At 40.0% G+C, this 15,825-nt stretch overlaps 1 protein-coding gene across 1 annotated transcript in view; it reads left to right on the top strand.

Annotated features, from left to right (window-relative positions):
* LOC109898852 (protocadherin-15) overlaps window positions 1–15,825 on the top strand; it is a 207,684-nt gene that overhangs the window by 128,382 nt on the left and 63,477 nt on the right. The window contains exons 19-21 of the mRNA XM_031835700.1: window positions 4,812–4,928; window positions 10,078–10,218; window positions 13,690–13,802. Of these exons, the coding sequence (XP_031691560.1) occupies window positions 4,812–4,928; window positions 10,078–10,218; window positions 13,690–13,802 (371 nt within the window). The remainder of the gene's footprint in view (window positions 1–4,811; window positions 4,929–10,077; window positions 10,219–13,689; window positions 13,803–15,825) is intronic.

Below are 15,825 nucleotides of genomic sequence, written 5' to 3'. Positions count from 1 at the left end.
TGATGAACAAGCCATCTGATTTGATCTTGGCTTCATAAAACAGTTCCTTCTTATTTTTCTTGGGTTTAGTCACGTAATTTCTCAATTTGCAGTAAGTCAGCCAGTCAGATATGCAGCCAGGCTTATTAGCTACTCCATTTGCCTTTTGTTAATCACACTGTCATCTCAGATTTTCAAAATATGCTTTACAGCCAACGCTAGACAAGCATTTGTGTAAGTTTATCATGGCATAATGCTATGCTAGGCTCTGCTGTTAGCAGGCAACATTTTCACGAAAATAAGAAAAGCAACCAAATTAAATCATTTACCTTTGAAGAACTTCAGATGCTTTCGCTCAGGAGACTCCCAGGTAGATAGCAAATGTTCCTTTTTTTCCAAAAAGATTATTTTTGTAGGCGAAATAGCTCCCGTTTGTTCATCACGTTTGGCTGAGAAATCGACCGGAAAATGCGGTCACTACAACGCCAAACTTTTTTCCAAATTAGCTCAGAAACATGGCAAACGTTATTTAGAATCAATCCTCAAGGTGTTTTTCACATATCTATTCGATAATATATCCGTCGGGACAATTGGTTTCTCTGGAAAAATGGCTACCTCAGTACTTTACGCAAGATTTTCTGTGGGAGCCATCATGTGACCACTTGCTCAATGTGGTCCCTTACAGCTATTCTTCAACATAAATGCGTAAAAAGATGTCACAATGCTGTAGACACCTTGGGGAATACGTAGAAAGCGTAAGCTCATTCGTAGCCCATTCACAGCCATATAAGGAGTCATTGGCATGAAGCGGTTTAAAAAAATGCAGCACTTCCTGGTTGGATTTTTATCTGGGTTTCGCCTGTAACATCAGTTCTGTTGCACTCACAGACAATATCTTTGCAGTTTTGGAAACGTCAGAGTGTTTTCTATCCAAAGCTGTCAATAATATGCATAGTCAAGCATCTTGTCGAGACAAAATATCCCGTTTAAAATGGGAACATTTCTCATCCAAAAATTAAAATAGCGCCCCCTATATCCAACTGGTTAATAACCTGAAACAGATTGCAGGCACTGGTTACAGTGAGAAGTTTTCTCTGGAGTGGACAGCTTGATGAAAACTAGTCAATATTCAGGTCAACAAAAAAAGTAGAACACTGTTTACATCACATACACTATCAAGCATTTCACAAGCAACCCCCCCCCCCCCCAAAAAAAATAGCTTTAGATAAGACAGGTGGACCTACAACCGCAACACTTCAATAACACTTTACATGAGATCTTCTCTCAGCCTTACACGGACATGGCTCTAAATATATACAGCAACATCTCCCCCATAAGCATTCCTGCCACTTCTGTAGATGTTACATCGTTGTATGGCTACTTCTGTATCATCAAAGGAATTATATAAGTGAGTCTCTGAAATGGCTAATATAGGAATGTTATTGATTTCATGAACCTTGTTTCTAAGGCTACATATATTATTATTGGCTATTTTCAGCCATTTCCTGGGTAGTTTGTCAGTGATAGACATAATGTGTAAAAGAGCAACAAAAAATGAATAATACAAAAAAAACTTTCAGCAGTGCATTAAAAGATCCTCACCTGTGATAGAAAGACACCCTGTACCCAACAATACTCCCACAGGCCCTGGTCTTGGTCATGTTAGAAATTTAGGCTATGCTGTTACTTCTTGCGGTTCCAGACAGGGCAGGTCGCAGGGAAGAAAGAAACAGCAACAAACAGCAGGGATCTAGACAGCCACAAGCCCAGAACAATCTGCGGTCCCAACCACAAGGGCTAACCGTATTGCAAGCTACGTTTAAGCCCTCAAGAAAACCCCTGCTGATGGATAACTTGAGGTCGCGTAAGCCCTGGTGCTATTCCAGGGCTGAAAAACTCATTAGCTTTGTTACTGCAATTATGTGAGGATTTTCAGATGCATGTTTCCCATTCCAACTAAAAGATTAAATGCCTCCTGTTTTGGCGCACCGTGTCTCGCTATGTTTGTGTGTGTGTTTGTGTGTGCTCGCGCACGTGTGTGCATGTACAGTGCCTTGCGAAAGTATTCGGCCCCCTTGAACTTTGCGACCTTTTGCCACAGAATCAAGAATCAACAACAAGTGGGACACAAAGTATTAACTTAAGGGGGCTGAATAATTTTGCACGCCCAATTTTTCAGTTTTTGGTTTGTTAAAAAAGTTTGAATTATCCAATAAATGTCGTTCCATTTCATGATTGTGTCCCACTTGTTGTTGATTCTTCACAAAAAAATAGTTTTATATCTATGTTTGAAGCCTGAAATGTGGCAAAAGGTCGCAAAGTTCAAGGGGGCTGAATACTTTTGCAAGGCACTGTATACGTCTGTGTGCATGTGTGCATATTCTTATGTCTTGAGTTCTTACACTTCACCCACTGAGTAGGTGTGCATTTGCTTTATGCAATATTTAGGTGGTTGTGCATTTGCTTTATCAGGGTGTAAGTGGGTTTTATTTAGCCCAACGTCGGAACCACTGACTTCAACTCTGTATTCACAATTTTGACATGGCAGGAAGGGAAGTGTGGTTCCTCAGGTTGTTCCTCTGCAGGCCCAGCCAACCTGTAGAGTGAGTTTTTCCTCTGATAAGGATAGTGTTTGATGCAGTTTCCTTGAGAGAGAGAGAGAGAGAGAGAGAGAGAGAAATTAAGTATAGTGCTTGGTTTAGATTTAGAATAGACTAGTAATTTGTTTGTCTTTTCCTAATTAATAGACTGACACATTACCTTTAGCTACATTATATCTCACCACCGCGAGCTTCCATCTCGTACTCTCTCTCCTTCATTCCTATCTCTAGCGCGCAGAGAGAGGGGTTGTCAACAGTTTAATTAAATATGTTTTGTTGCGAAAACATGTTACTATCAATGTTCCTGATGTTCCCGAATAGATTTTACTAGGTTTCCCAAATTTAGCTCATAGCATACAGAGTTTGGGCGGAATCTCCTGTGGCACTCACAATTACCGGAGTAGCCTACTCAACATGAGTGAAAAATGTACAGGCGGGAAAGTGGCCTCCATTCACTATTCCAGTGCATATGGATGACATGTCTTTTTTTGTCTTGCCTATGTTATTGTCCATTTGATAATGGGCCATTCTAAATCTAAACTAATTTCAAAAATTAGTGAAGACAAGATTAAATTGAGAATTGAGAATAGCCTGATGGGTGAAAATATGATCACTTGATGAGAGAACAGCATGTGGGGCGACAGCATAGCCTAGTGGTTAGAGCATTGGACTAGTAAACAAAAGGTTCAAATCCCTGAGCTGACAAGGTACAAATCTATCGTTATGCCCCTGAACAGGCTGTTAACCCACTGTTCCTAGACCGTCATTCAAAATAAGAGTTTGTTCTTAACTGACTTGTCTAGTTAAATAAAAAAGTGCAGCCTGCAAGGAACAGAGCACAAGCTTTTTTTGGTGACTTTCTCAAATCACAACTCAAGTTGCCAAATAAATCAAAATCTAGTACATACTGTAGGACGATCAAATGATCACTTTTACACTCAACATAGCCACTCTCGCTCCGGGAATGGGAAAAATATCCATTGTATTTTATTCAGTTTAGAATAATTATATTATTCTTACTATAAAATCATATAATATAAAATAATGGCATGGTACTTATAAGCATATCTTGTCTGCCAAATGAATAAGCCTACAGCCTATGGCATGGAGCATAGCCAGAAAACATATAGTAGGACAACTCATATTCTGTTCATCTGAAATAAAGGTTCTTCATCTCATAATATTTTTTTTAGACCTGCCTAAAATTAATAATGGATTCATTGTGATGGTGTATATTCAATTGATTCATTATACTTTTTAAATGTACTGTAGATGTTCCAAAGGCACGCATCAGAGGCTTGTATGCTGCTTGTATGAGTGGAGCCTGGATATGCTAAACATATTTAAGTTCATTATCGGTCAATTAACATGAGAGCAGCAGTCTTTTGCATGAAGACTGACAAAATTGAATGACGACCAAAGCCCTAGTAACATACAGTATCAATCAATCAAATGTATTTTATAAAGCCATTTTTACATCAGCAGTTGTCACAAAGTGCTATACAGATACCCAGCCTAAATCCCCAAAGAACAATGCGATGATGAAGCAAAAAAAATGAAGAAAAACTTCCTAGAAAGGCAGGGACCTATGAAGAAACCTAGAGAGGAACCAAGCTCTGAGCGCTGGCCAGTTTTCTTCTGGTTGTGCCGGGTGGAGATTATAAGAGTACATGGTGAATTAGGCCAGATTATTCTTCAAGATGTTCAAGTTGATGTTCACTACAGTGTACTAATGAGTTCATTATCAGATATGAATACACTGTCCTAGAGCAACGTCTGGGGCCAGACACATTTCCTCAACAATTACATTATTTGAAATAAAGTATTGTGAGACATTTATTAAAGTCACATAATAATGCTTCCACTGAACTTTGTCAGATAGACATGCAGATCGCAGTTCCAATTGCAGAGGATAAAACACATCTCCAGCAGATTCAGTTTGACCCTGACAAAGCCATGCATAATCCATCATTGAGCTTCAGCATCCCCCTCAGTATTTCTAGTCAGATTCGTCTTTGCAAGACAGTGATGTTTGCTATCACTTGCAGACTGATTGATACATTGTGAGTCTGACAATGGATACAATGAAACTGAATCATGTGATGATTCATGCTCTGACCCAGACTTTCTTTCCTTTACCTCCAAAGCATTGGGGATAGAAAAAGTGAATATTATACATTTATAATAGCCTACAGTACTTTATGCATCTATTCCTTTTCTTTTTATTGACAGGATATGAATGATTTCTCGCCAGTGTTTAGCCAAGCCCTGTACAAGGGCCTGGTGGCCCCCAATGCAGAGAAGGGAACAGTCATCACCACTGTGTTCGCTGAGGACCAAGACCCTCCTGTGAGTATCACTGACTGCTCAGTGACCAATATGTATTGGTCTTAAAGAGGATAATGATTTTCACAGCTCATGGCATCATAGCTGATGACACAAATGATTGTTTATTACACAGCGTAGTGAAATGTTCACCAATGTTCACTTTGTAAAAATAGCTACCTGATTGTGTTTTATCTGTTCTGTTCCCTCTGTCACAGTTATCATAATGTGATGATTACTTCTGTTAAGTACCGTTCCAGTCTCACCCTTCTGTCTATTTGTATCTGTCTTCATTGGCTTTGACATGGCTGAGCAGTTCCACACAGCCTTGCTGGTATAACCAATTTATTTGTGAATTAAATTACACCATATGGCACCAGAATTTTTGACACCCTGTTTGTGCTTAGAAATTATTTCCCCTATCACAGGCGAGGCTGCACAGAGGCAGGGGAAATCAGTATAAGTTTTTGTGATTCAGCACACCATACACCACAGATTTTCCACAGATCACCTAATTACTTATTTAATAACTCCATAGGTGAGTCAGCATTCTACATTAAATGCTCTCACACCCTCTCTCTGTTCTTTTGAGACTGGAGTTGTTTTGAATTATATCGAATGCATAGCATTGTTACATGAACCTAAAAGTCCTGAGGTTCTCAAAGTGTTTAGTCCATGTTAGCTTGAATGGTTACTGTAGCATGTTTTCTGTGTAGAGCTAGTTAGCTTTGAGTTGGGCAAAAGTCGCAGGGTCGAGGATGGAAGTTGTATTGAGCCAATTGGAAGCTGGGGTGACCAAGGTAGTCTGAGGGGCCAGGTGGGGAATTTAGCCAGGACACCGGGTTAACACCCCTAATCTTACAATAAGTATCATGGGCTCTTTAGTGCCTACAAATAACAATACCTTTTGCAGCAAGTCAGCAGTGGGATGCAGTGTGGTATGGCTAGCCAGAAAATATATTAGTAATATGTAATAAAAACAGAGACATTTGGGGCTTCTGTGTGCACATCTCTTCCTCACTTTCTTGCAAGTGAGTGTCTCTCCTTTTTCTCACTTGTTTCTGCCCCTTTCCCCATCTCTTTCTCTCTCTCTCTGGCAGTCTCCTGGCAAGGATTTTTATATAATTGAGTGATCTGTCATTTTTTAATAGTCTGCATCATTATATTGGACTCTTCTGTGAATTGTGTCCATCAAAAACAATACAGCTTTCCCTAACAATCCTCATCTGACACTTCTCGAATCTGGCAGCTCGTTATACCCTCCCAGGGGGTCTTTTGAAAAGGACATTGGAATGAAAGGAGATTGGAATGAAAGGACCTCCAGCTGGTTGTGTTCCCACCAGGGTAGGGGGCCTATGTTCTCTCATTACTCAAAACCTTTGCACTTAATTTATCTGAATACAGTTGCTTAAAGTGATGTTGTAGTCATTACACAAACTGATAGAGTCACTGTGACTGTGTATGGGTCCACATTTGAGTTTTATCAACTTAAAATTTTGGAAGAACTGTTCCTCAGGAGCTTCATGAAATGGGTTTCCATGGCCGAGCAGCTGCACACAAACCTAAGATCACCATGCACAATGCCAAGCGTCGGAGGTGTAAAACTCAACGCCATTGGACTCTGAAGCAGTGGAAATGCATTCTCTGGAGTGATGAATCACACTTCACAATCAGTCAGTCCGGCAGACTGTAAAGTTTGGTGGAGAAGGAATAATGATCTGGGGCTGTTTTTCATGGTTCGGGCTAGGCCTCTTAGTTCCAGTGAAGGCAAAGCTTAACGCTACAGCATACAATGACATTCATGATGATTCTGTGCTTTCAACTTTGAGGCAACAGTTTGGGGAAGGCCCTTTCCTGTTTCGGCATCACAATGTCCCCGTGCACAAAGTGAGGTCCATACAGATATGGTTTGTCGAGATCGGTTTTAGAAGAACTTGAATGGCCTACACAGAGCCCTGACCTCAACCCCATCGAATACCTTTGGGCTGACTTGGAACGCAGACTGCGATGCCAGGCCTAATCGCTCAACATGAGTGCCCGACCTCACTAATGCTCTTGTGGCTGAATGGAAGCAAGTCCCAGCAATTTTCCAACTACTAGTGGAAAGCCTTCCCAGAAGAGTGGAGGCTGTTATAACAGGAAAGGGGGGACCTAACCTTTTCACACGTGCCAACAAACGGCTGTGATCATTCTGTAGTGGTCCCTGTTGCGTACAATCAAACCAGTGTGATTAGAACGCTTGATTAGAATTCTTATTAAGAACGTCTATTTTCGATTGACACAACAATCAGCATTTGAGCTGGCCACTTTTTTTCACAGATATATTTAGCAAAAACACAGTTCTTACAAAGTTCTGTCCAGAATGTGACCCGTTTATTTTTTGGATGCAATGTTCAGACATTCACAGAAGTAGATACAGCATAACACAATCATCCAAACCGGAAAATGTAGTCTACATTTGTCTTAGTGGAAAGATTGACTTAACACAAGCTGTCATATTTGTATAACTTTCGACTGACAGAAACGTACTATTTAAGATGAATCACATCACCATTGATCAAAATGATTGAGTAAAACACTTTCTAGAAATCAAAAGTAACCCGAGGATGGGTAGTTTGTGCACGCCTGGAATTTTTCTTCTTCTTCTCAACAACCAAAGATAAGAGCAGACAAGATTAGTTTGGTCTGATAATAATATGCATGTTAAAGGGGGTGTGTCATCTACGATCATCCACTTCCCTTCATTCGCTTCTGAAAGTTTATCTGAAAGATGAGGGAACCATTCTTTCACCTCATTATAACATCTTTGATCTGACAGACGTTTACGTGACACCCACAATGCATTGTATGATGTCAACAAACATGGCGCCACACATAGCTGGCAAATAGCTTAGCTCATTATAATCAGTACAACCTTCAAAAAAGTATTTTACACACATCATAAGTGTCCGTTACAAAATACGCAATAATCGGAATGCATTATGTCACCAGTACTTGAAAACATGTGACTAAAACTGTAAATACATTATGCTCCATACATACATACATACATACATACTGTATGCTCCTACAGTAGAATCGACAACACGATACACAGAAAATATAGAAACTTATTCTATGTTTAGTTGAGCAAACACTGTACAGAAAATAAGGCACTTACTTTGATAGGAACGCACACATGTCCAAAGTTATTATTTGTAAGGAAAACAACAAGAAAGGCAAAGTAAGCACCACCAGTAAGAAAGTAATGTAAGAAAATGTTCGAATTCTTGCAAGACTGCGCAAATATATGCATACTTGATCTACGCAAACATGAGTGAAGTGCGGTGGGCTCTCCTCCAAGAAGGTTCAGTAAAGCCTCAAACATAAATTGTCAGCATCGCTGAAATGGGCTACTTCTATGTGAATTAATGAGGAGGCGGAACACGCCTCAATTCAAACTGCTGTTAGAAAATACAACTTGTTAGAAGATAATTAGAAATTGACAAGTTGAAACAGCCTATAGATAATTAGTAGGCAGCACGTGTTGACTGTCCTGTTGCATAATAATCACATTTTGGAACAGTGAGTGCATTCTGACATGACGTGCATAAAACAACTCACGCTGGGGCAACCATAAGAGATATTTGGAACATTGTGAAATGGCTAATGCTCATGATTTTGGAATGAGATATTCGATGAGCAGCTATCCACATACTTTTGGTCATACAGTGTATCTCTCCCTTTCTGTGCATGTGTATTGTCTGTCAGTCTGTCTGTCTGTTTGTCTGTTTTCTAGTCCCTTTCGCACTCCCACTCCCGCACTCCCACACCTATGTGTCACCTTTTTTCCACTGTAGAAAATATACTGTATATATTGCTCAGGGGGGGTGGGGGGGGGTTGTCCTCGGGGTTTCGCCTGCCATATCAGTTCTGTTATACTCAGACATAATAGTAACAGTTTTAGAAATGTTAGTGTTTTCAATCCAAATCGACCAATTATATGCATATCCTGGGCTTCTGGGCCTAATTAACAGGTAGTTTACTTTGGGCCCGCTTTTCATCCGGATGTGAAAATACTGCCCCCTACCCAAGACAGGTTAATGTCTTGGTAGGACTGTGATAGGAGAAAACTGAGGACGGATCAACAACATTGTAGTTACTCCACAATACTAACCTAATTGACAGAATGAAAAGAAGGAAGCCTCCTGTTTTCAATAAGGCACTAAAGTAATACTGCAAAAATGTAGCAAAGCAATTAACTTTTGTCACGAATACAAAGTGTTATCCCTTGGGCAATTCCAATACAACACATTATTGAGTACCATTCTCCATATTGTCAAGCATAGTGGTAGCTTCATCATGTTATCGGTATGCTTTTAATCATTAAGGACTGTGGAGTTTTTCAGGATAAAAAGAAACCGATTGGAGATGCAGGCAATATCGTGGAGGAAAACATGGTTCAGTCTGCATTCCATTAGTCACTGGGAGATAAATTCACCTTTCAGCAGGACAATAACCGAAAACACAAGGCCAAATCTACACTGGAGTTGCTTACCAAGATGAAAGTGAATGTTCCTGAGTGGCCAAGTCACAGTTTTGACTTAAATCTGCTTGAATTTTTTTTGGCAAGGCCTGAAAATGGTTGTCTAGCAATGATGAACAACCAATTTGACAGAACTTTGAAATGAATCATGGGCAAATATTGTACAATCTAGGTGGGCAAAGCTCTTAGAGACTGACCCAGAAACACCCACAGATGTAATTTTCTCAAAAGGAGATTCTAACATGTATTGACTCAGGTGTATGAATACTTATGTAAATGAGATATTTCTGTATTGTATTTTAAATAAATGTGCAAAAAAAACATGTTTTCACTTTTTCATTATGGAGTATTGTGTGTAGATTTGTATTTATTTTGTCCATAATGATTTCAAGTTGTAATACAACACAATGTGGAATAAGTCAAGGGGTATGAATAGTTTATGAAAGTGTTGTAGGTGCACGACCCGGTTAGGTGAATTGGGAATACGTTTGCCTCTTTGTGCCTACTCTGACCTACTCCTGCGTGTAATAAAAAATTATATATCAGTCGATCAATTATGTCCCCTATGGAAATATACAATATAAAATGTTAAAATAGAGGAGTTCACTCATCTAACATGTCTGTCTTGGTCCTGTGTTTCTGGCCCAGGGTACTCCGGCCAGTCTGGTGCGTTACAGAGTGGAAGATGACCAATCACCTTACAGCGGTAGCATCTTTGATGTCGAGGAGGAGTCTGGGAGGATAATCACCAAGGTCAACCTCAACGAACAACCCAGTGTCACCTTCAAGGTAGGTGGTGATGATGATGATGCGTCGACAGACACGGTTTCCCTGTTTCTAGCTCCTAACCAGCATATGATTTAGTTTATTTTGATGTTATTTCTTACATTATTTGCTCACACGTTTCTAGTACTATTAGCTACAGCCAAAAATAACTTTGGGATATTAAATTGGAGGTCACTCACCAGAAATTCGACTCCCCATACCGAGATCCTTTGTTTGGACTCCCCAAGCTAGCCCCATTCATCCCAGGTGATTTTACAAAATGTCACCGCTGGAGAAGAGGGAGCAGGAGTGGGATCTTAGTTAAACTCAGGAGGCATGCATTCCACCTACCGCATCAGAGAATATTACTCACTAATGTTCAGTCCTTGGGCAATAAAATTGATAAACTCAGGACGAGGATCTCCTTCCAGAGATAAGGGACTGTAACATACTCTGTTTTACGTAATTCTGTCTCTCTCCCCGGATATATTGTCCCTGTCCATACAACCAGTGGGTTCTCCATTCATTGCGCAGAGAGGAACAAAGGCCTCTCCAGGAAACAAAGAGACGGAGGGGATGTCTCATGATTAATAAAACACGGTGATTGTGCTAATGTACAGGAAGGCCTTTTGTTGGAATATCTCACCATCAAAAGCCAATCGCATTACCTCCCGAGATCATTTTCTTTGGTTATAGTCCCTTGCTCGTGTTTCTTGGCCCAAGAAAGTCTATTCTTATTATTGGTGTACTTTCGTAGTGGTTTCTTTGCATCAATTCAGCCATGAAGACCTGATTTCACACGGTCTCCACTGAACAGTTGATGTTGAGATGTGTCTGTTACTTGAACTCTCTGAAGCATTTATTTGGGCTGCAATTTCTGAGGCTGTTAAAACTTCTCTGGGATATGTGGGATGCTAGCGTCCCACGTAACCAACAGCCAGTGAAATTGCAGGGCGCCAAATTCAAAACAACAGAAATCTCATAATTCAAATTCCTCAAACATACAAGTATTATACACCATTTTAAAGATAAACATCTCGTTAATCCAGCCACAGTGTATGATTTCAAAAAGGCTTTACGGCGAAAGCACACCTTGCGATTATGTTAGGTCAGTGCCAAGTCACAGAAAAACATACAGCCATTTTCCAAAGAAAGAAAGGTGTCACAAAACTCAGAAATAGCATTATAAATATTCACTTACCTTTGATGATCTTCATCGGAATGCATTCCCAGGAAACCCAGTTCCACAATAAATGTTTGTTTTGTTCGATAAAGTCCATAATTTATGTCCAAACACCTCCTTTTTGTTTGCGCGTTTAGCCCAGTAATCCAAATGCACAGTGCGCAAGCAATTCGTTCAGATGAAAGTCAAAAAAGTTATATTACAGTTTGTAGAAACATGTCAAACGATGTATAGAATCAATCTTTAGAATGTTTTTAACATAAATCTTCAATAATGTTTCAACTGGACAATTCCTTTGTCTTTAGAAATTAAAAGGAATTGTCGTGGAAATTTCCTTAATTACCAACTGATGAGAGAGCAAATCACACAAGTCAGAGTTATGCTTAATCTTCACCTTTAATAATAATTAAGCTTTTGCAATCGCATTTTTACTTTCAACAGTTCAGTATCTCTAATGAAAAGTTGATAGTGCCTTACACAATGGCAAATGGGATCCTTTATAGCAAAGATCCACCCCTTCTAGACGACATGACAAAACACAGGTCTTAGAACTTACACAAAGAAAAAACCTTACTTCAGAGAGAATATCCCCTAGTCAGACAGAGTGGGCTATAAATTATCGTTCAGTTTGGTCTCCTAAACAAAGCTCTTATCTCGTCCTTGGTACAAAATGGTACCAAGACATTACCCCCACCCTATGATATATATCAAATTGTCATTTAGATAGAACCAATTCTAAATACAACCAATCAGAGGACAAACTCACAGAGAGGAGAGTGACCCTATAGGTCAACAAAGAGGGAGCATAGAATGATTCCAGACACTGTCACCCTACTTTCCCCGATGAGAAAATTAGGGAGTCACTGCCACACCGAAAATATATGTTTACACATGATGACCCCTTGACCTCTCCACTCTCTGTGGCCCATTCAACTTAGTCCTGACATAGAACAGATAACTGCCAATGGCCACCACTATAGTACAACAAATAACTCATAAGTATATCATGAAAATAACACATCTTATCTATGTTACTCAACTAATTTTGATAATTCCACAACAGAATGCAGCTAACTCTCACGGCCGCGCACCTGACATGACATTCTGCTAGACCTCTGACTCAAACAGCTCTTATTCTCTCCCCCTTCACAGTAGAAGCCTGAAACAAGGTTCTAAATATTGTTGACATCTAGTGGAAGCCTTGGAAAGTGCAATATGACCCCATAGACACTGTATATTGGTTAGGCAAAGACTTGAAAACCTACAAACCTCAGATTTCCCACTTCCTGGTTGGATTTGTTTCTCAGGTTTTTGCCTGCCATATGAGTTCTGTTATACTCACAGACATAATTCAAACAGTCTTAAAAACTTCAGAGTGTTTTCTATCCACATCTACTAATTATATGCATATTCTAGCTTTTGGGCCTGAGTAGCAGACAGTTTACTCTGGGCACTCATGAACTTATCCTTTGCAGCAAAGGTAACTCTGGGTATTCTTTTCCTGTGGCGGTCCTCATGAGAGGCATTTTCATTATAGCACTTGATGGTTTTTGTGACTGCACTTGAAGAAACCTTCAAAGTTCTTGACATTTTCCGGATTGAGTGACCTTCATGTCTTAAAGTAATGATGGACTGTCGTTTCTCTTTGCTTATTTGAACTGTTCTTGCCATAATATGGACTTGGTCTTTTATCTTCTGTATACCAACCCTTTTTATTCTTCAGGCTATTATACAGACTCCACTTGTGACTAAACCACGATGTACCTGCATATTAAGTTCCTGAAATGATACAATTCATACATACACTCCCACAGAAGTTAATCTGATTGTATGTGGAGGTAACCTTAGCAGTAAGCGCTAGGAGCAGGTGCTGAGTGATATTAGCTCCTAATAAGTCTCTCGCTCTCTCTCTCTCTCTCGCTCTCGCTCTCGCTAACTCTCGCTCTCGCTCTCGCTCTCTCTCTCTCTCTCTCTCTCTCTCTCTCTCTCTCTCTCTCTCTCGCTCTCGCTCTCGCTCTCGCTCTCGCTCTCGCTCTCGCTCTCGCTCTCGCTCTCGCTCTCGCTCTCGCTCTCGCTCTCGCTCTCGCTCTCGCTCTCGCTCTCGCTCTCGCTCTCGCTCTCGCTCTCGCTCTCTCGCTCTCGCTCAAGAATGTTGGATCGATAGATTCATACACGCTCTCTGGGTGGGTTGAAGCTTGGTTCCCAGACCTTTTTGTCTCCTTTCCAATCTCTCCTAATATTAGTTTTCATGCCCTACATACATGCAGAATAGATGGCGAATTCGTAATGCATGTGCTTATGTGTGTTCTCAGTTGGTGGTGATAGCCTTTGACGATGGAGAGCTAGTGAAGGAGAACCGGACCCTGGTGGAGATCACTGTTCTCCAGCCCTCCAGGATCCCCATCTTCACTGAGGAGGAGTACAGGTAACACAAACAAACACATGCACACATGCACGCACACCCACACACACTAACACTAAAACATTTTAGTGGTCCCCCTCTTGGTGGCGGAAAGATAAAAAGTTTTAAAGTGAATTTCCTCCAATTCTACGCATTTTGCTATGGGACGTAGAGAAAATGTTGCAGTTAAAAAAACACATTTCATGCAATTCTACACATTGTGCCATGGGGCGGACAGAACATTTTGCAGTTTGGAAGCGCAACAGAAGCCAATAAACAAATTCTCTGATAGAAAACCTCCTATGTGGTGTCGATATTAGTCAGGAACATTCTATTGTCAAATTTCACAATAAAGTGTAAATATAATGATTTTGTCAGTCTCATGTAAGCGAGTTCGTCATGACTTACTTGAGGGTTGGGTTTTGATTTCGACAATGCTGACTTGCCTACTAACACAGAATACAAAGCTGGGGTGAATGTGCTTCATTCAATCCTACCACAGAACACACAAGACAGTGAGACAGACCTGCCCATCAACACAGCGGTCTGACTTTGTTAACATGTCTAACGGAACCCCCCCCCAACATTCGGCTGAAAAGGCAGTGCGGGAAATTCTAAAATATTTTTGGGAAATATTTTGCATTCACACATTAACAAGTCCAATACAGCAAATGAAAGATAAACATCTTGTTAATCTACCCATCGTGTCAGATTTTAAAAATGTTTTACAGCGAAAACACAACATATATTTAGGTTAGATCACCAGCATATCCAAAAAAACACACATGCATTTTTCCCAGCCAAAGATAGTCACAAAAGCAGAATTAGAGATAAAATGTATCACTAACCTTTGATAATCTTCATCAGATGACACTCATATGACATCATGTTACACAATACATTTATGTTTTGTTCGATAATATGCATATTTATATCCACAAATCTCGGTTTACATTGGCGCCATGTTCAGAAATGCCTCCAAAATATCTGGAGTAATTACAGAGAGCTACGTCAGATAACAGAAATACTCATCATGAACCTTGACGAAAGATACATGTTTTACATATCATTAAAGATACACTGGTTCTTAATGCAACCGCTGTGTCAGAATTTTTTAAAAACGTTAACGAAAAAAGCATACCATGCAATAATCTGAGACTGCGCTCAGACGTAAATATATTTCTCCGCCATGTTGGAGTCAACAGAAATACGAAATTACATCATAAATATTCCCTTACCTTTGATGATCTTTCATCAGACTGCAGTGAAAGGAATCCTAGTTCCCCAATAAATCGTTGTTTTGTTCCATAAAGTCCATTACTAGTGTCCAATTAGTTACTTTTGCTAGCACGTTTAGTTTAGGCCAGAACTTGTCTGTGTAGACCAATTTGGGTTTCCAATCTCTCCAAAAGAATGTGGTGATCGATGGTATCAAAAGCAGCACTAAGGTCTAGGAGCACAATGACAGATGCAGAGCCCCTGTCTGATTCCATGAAAAGGTAATTTACCACCTTCACAAGTGCAGTCTCAGTGCTATGATGGGGTCTAAAACCAGACTGAAGCATTTTGAATACATTGTTTGTCTTCAGGAAGGCAGTGAGTTGCTGCGCAACAGCTTTTTCTGAAATTTCAGAAAACTAAGTAAAAATTTAAAAGACTACAGTATATGCAATCATTTGAAATACAATTGCACTGTATACAGTTGAAGTCAGAAGTTTACATACACCAAATACATTTAAACTCAGTTTTTCACAAATCCTGACATTTAATCCTGGTAAAAATTCCCTGCCTTAAGTCAGTTAGGATCACCACTTTATTTTAAGAAAAAGCACATGACAGCCTGCTGGGAATTTGCCAAAAGGCACCTAAAGGACTTTCAGACCATGAGAAACAAGATTCTCTGGTCTGATGAAACCAAGATTGAACACTTTGGCCAGAATGCGAAGCATCACGTCTGGAGGAAACCAGACACCGCTCATTACCTGGCCAATACTATCCCTATGGTAAAGCATGGTGATGTAAGGCTTCTGTAATTAATGCTAGATGC

This window comes from Oncorhynchus kisutch, linkage group LG11 (assembly GCF_002021735.2).
Source record: "Oncorhynchus kisutch isolate 150728-3 linkage group LG11, Okis_V2, whole genome shotgun sequence".
Lineage (NCBI taxonomy): Eukaryota > Metazoa > Chordata > Actinopteri > Salmoniformes > Salmonidae > Oncorhynchus > Oncorhynchus kisutch.
The sequence above is the reverse complement of the archived record's forward strand: the minus strand, read 5'-3'. Positions and strand labels throughout refer to the sequence as shown.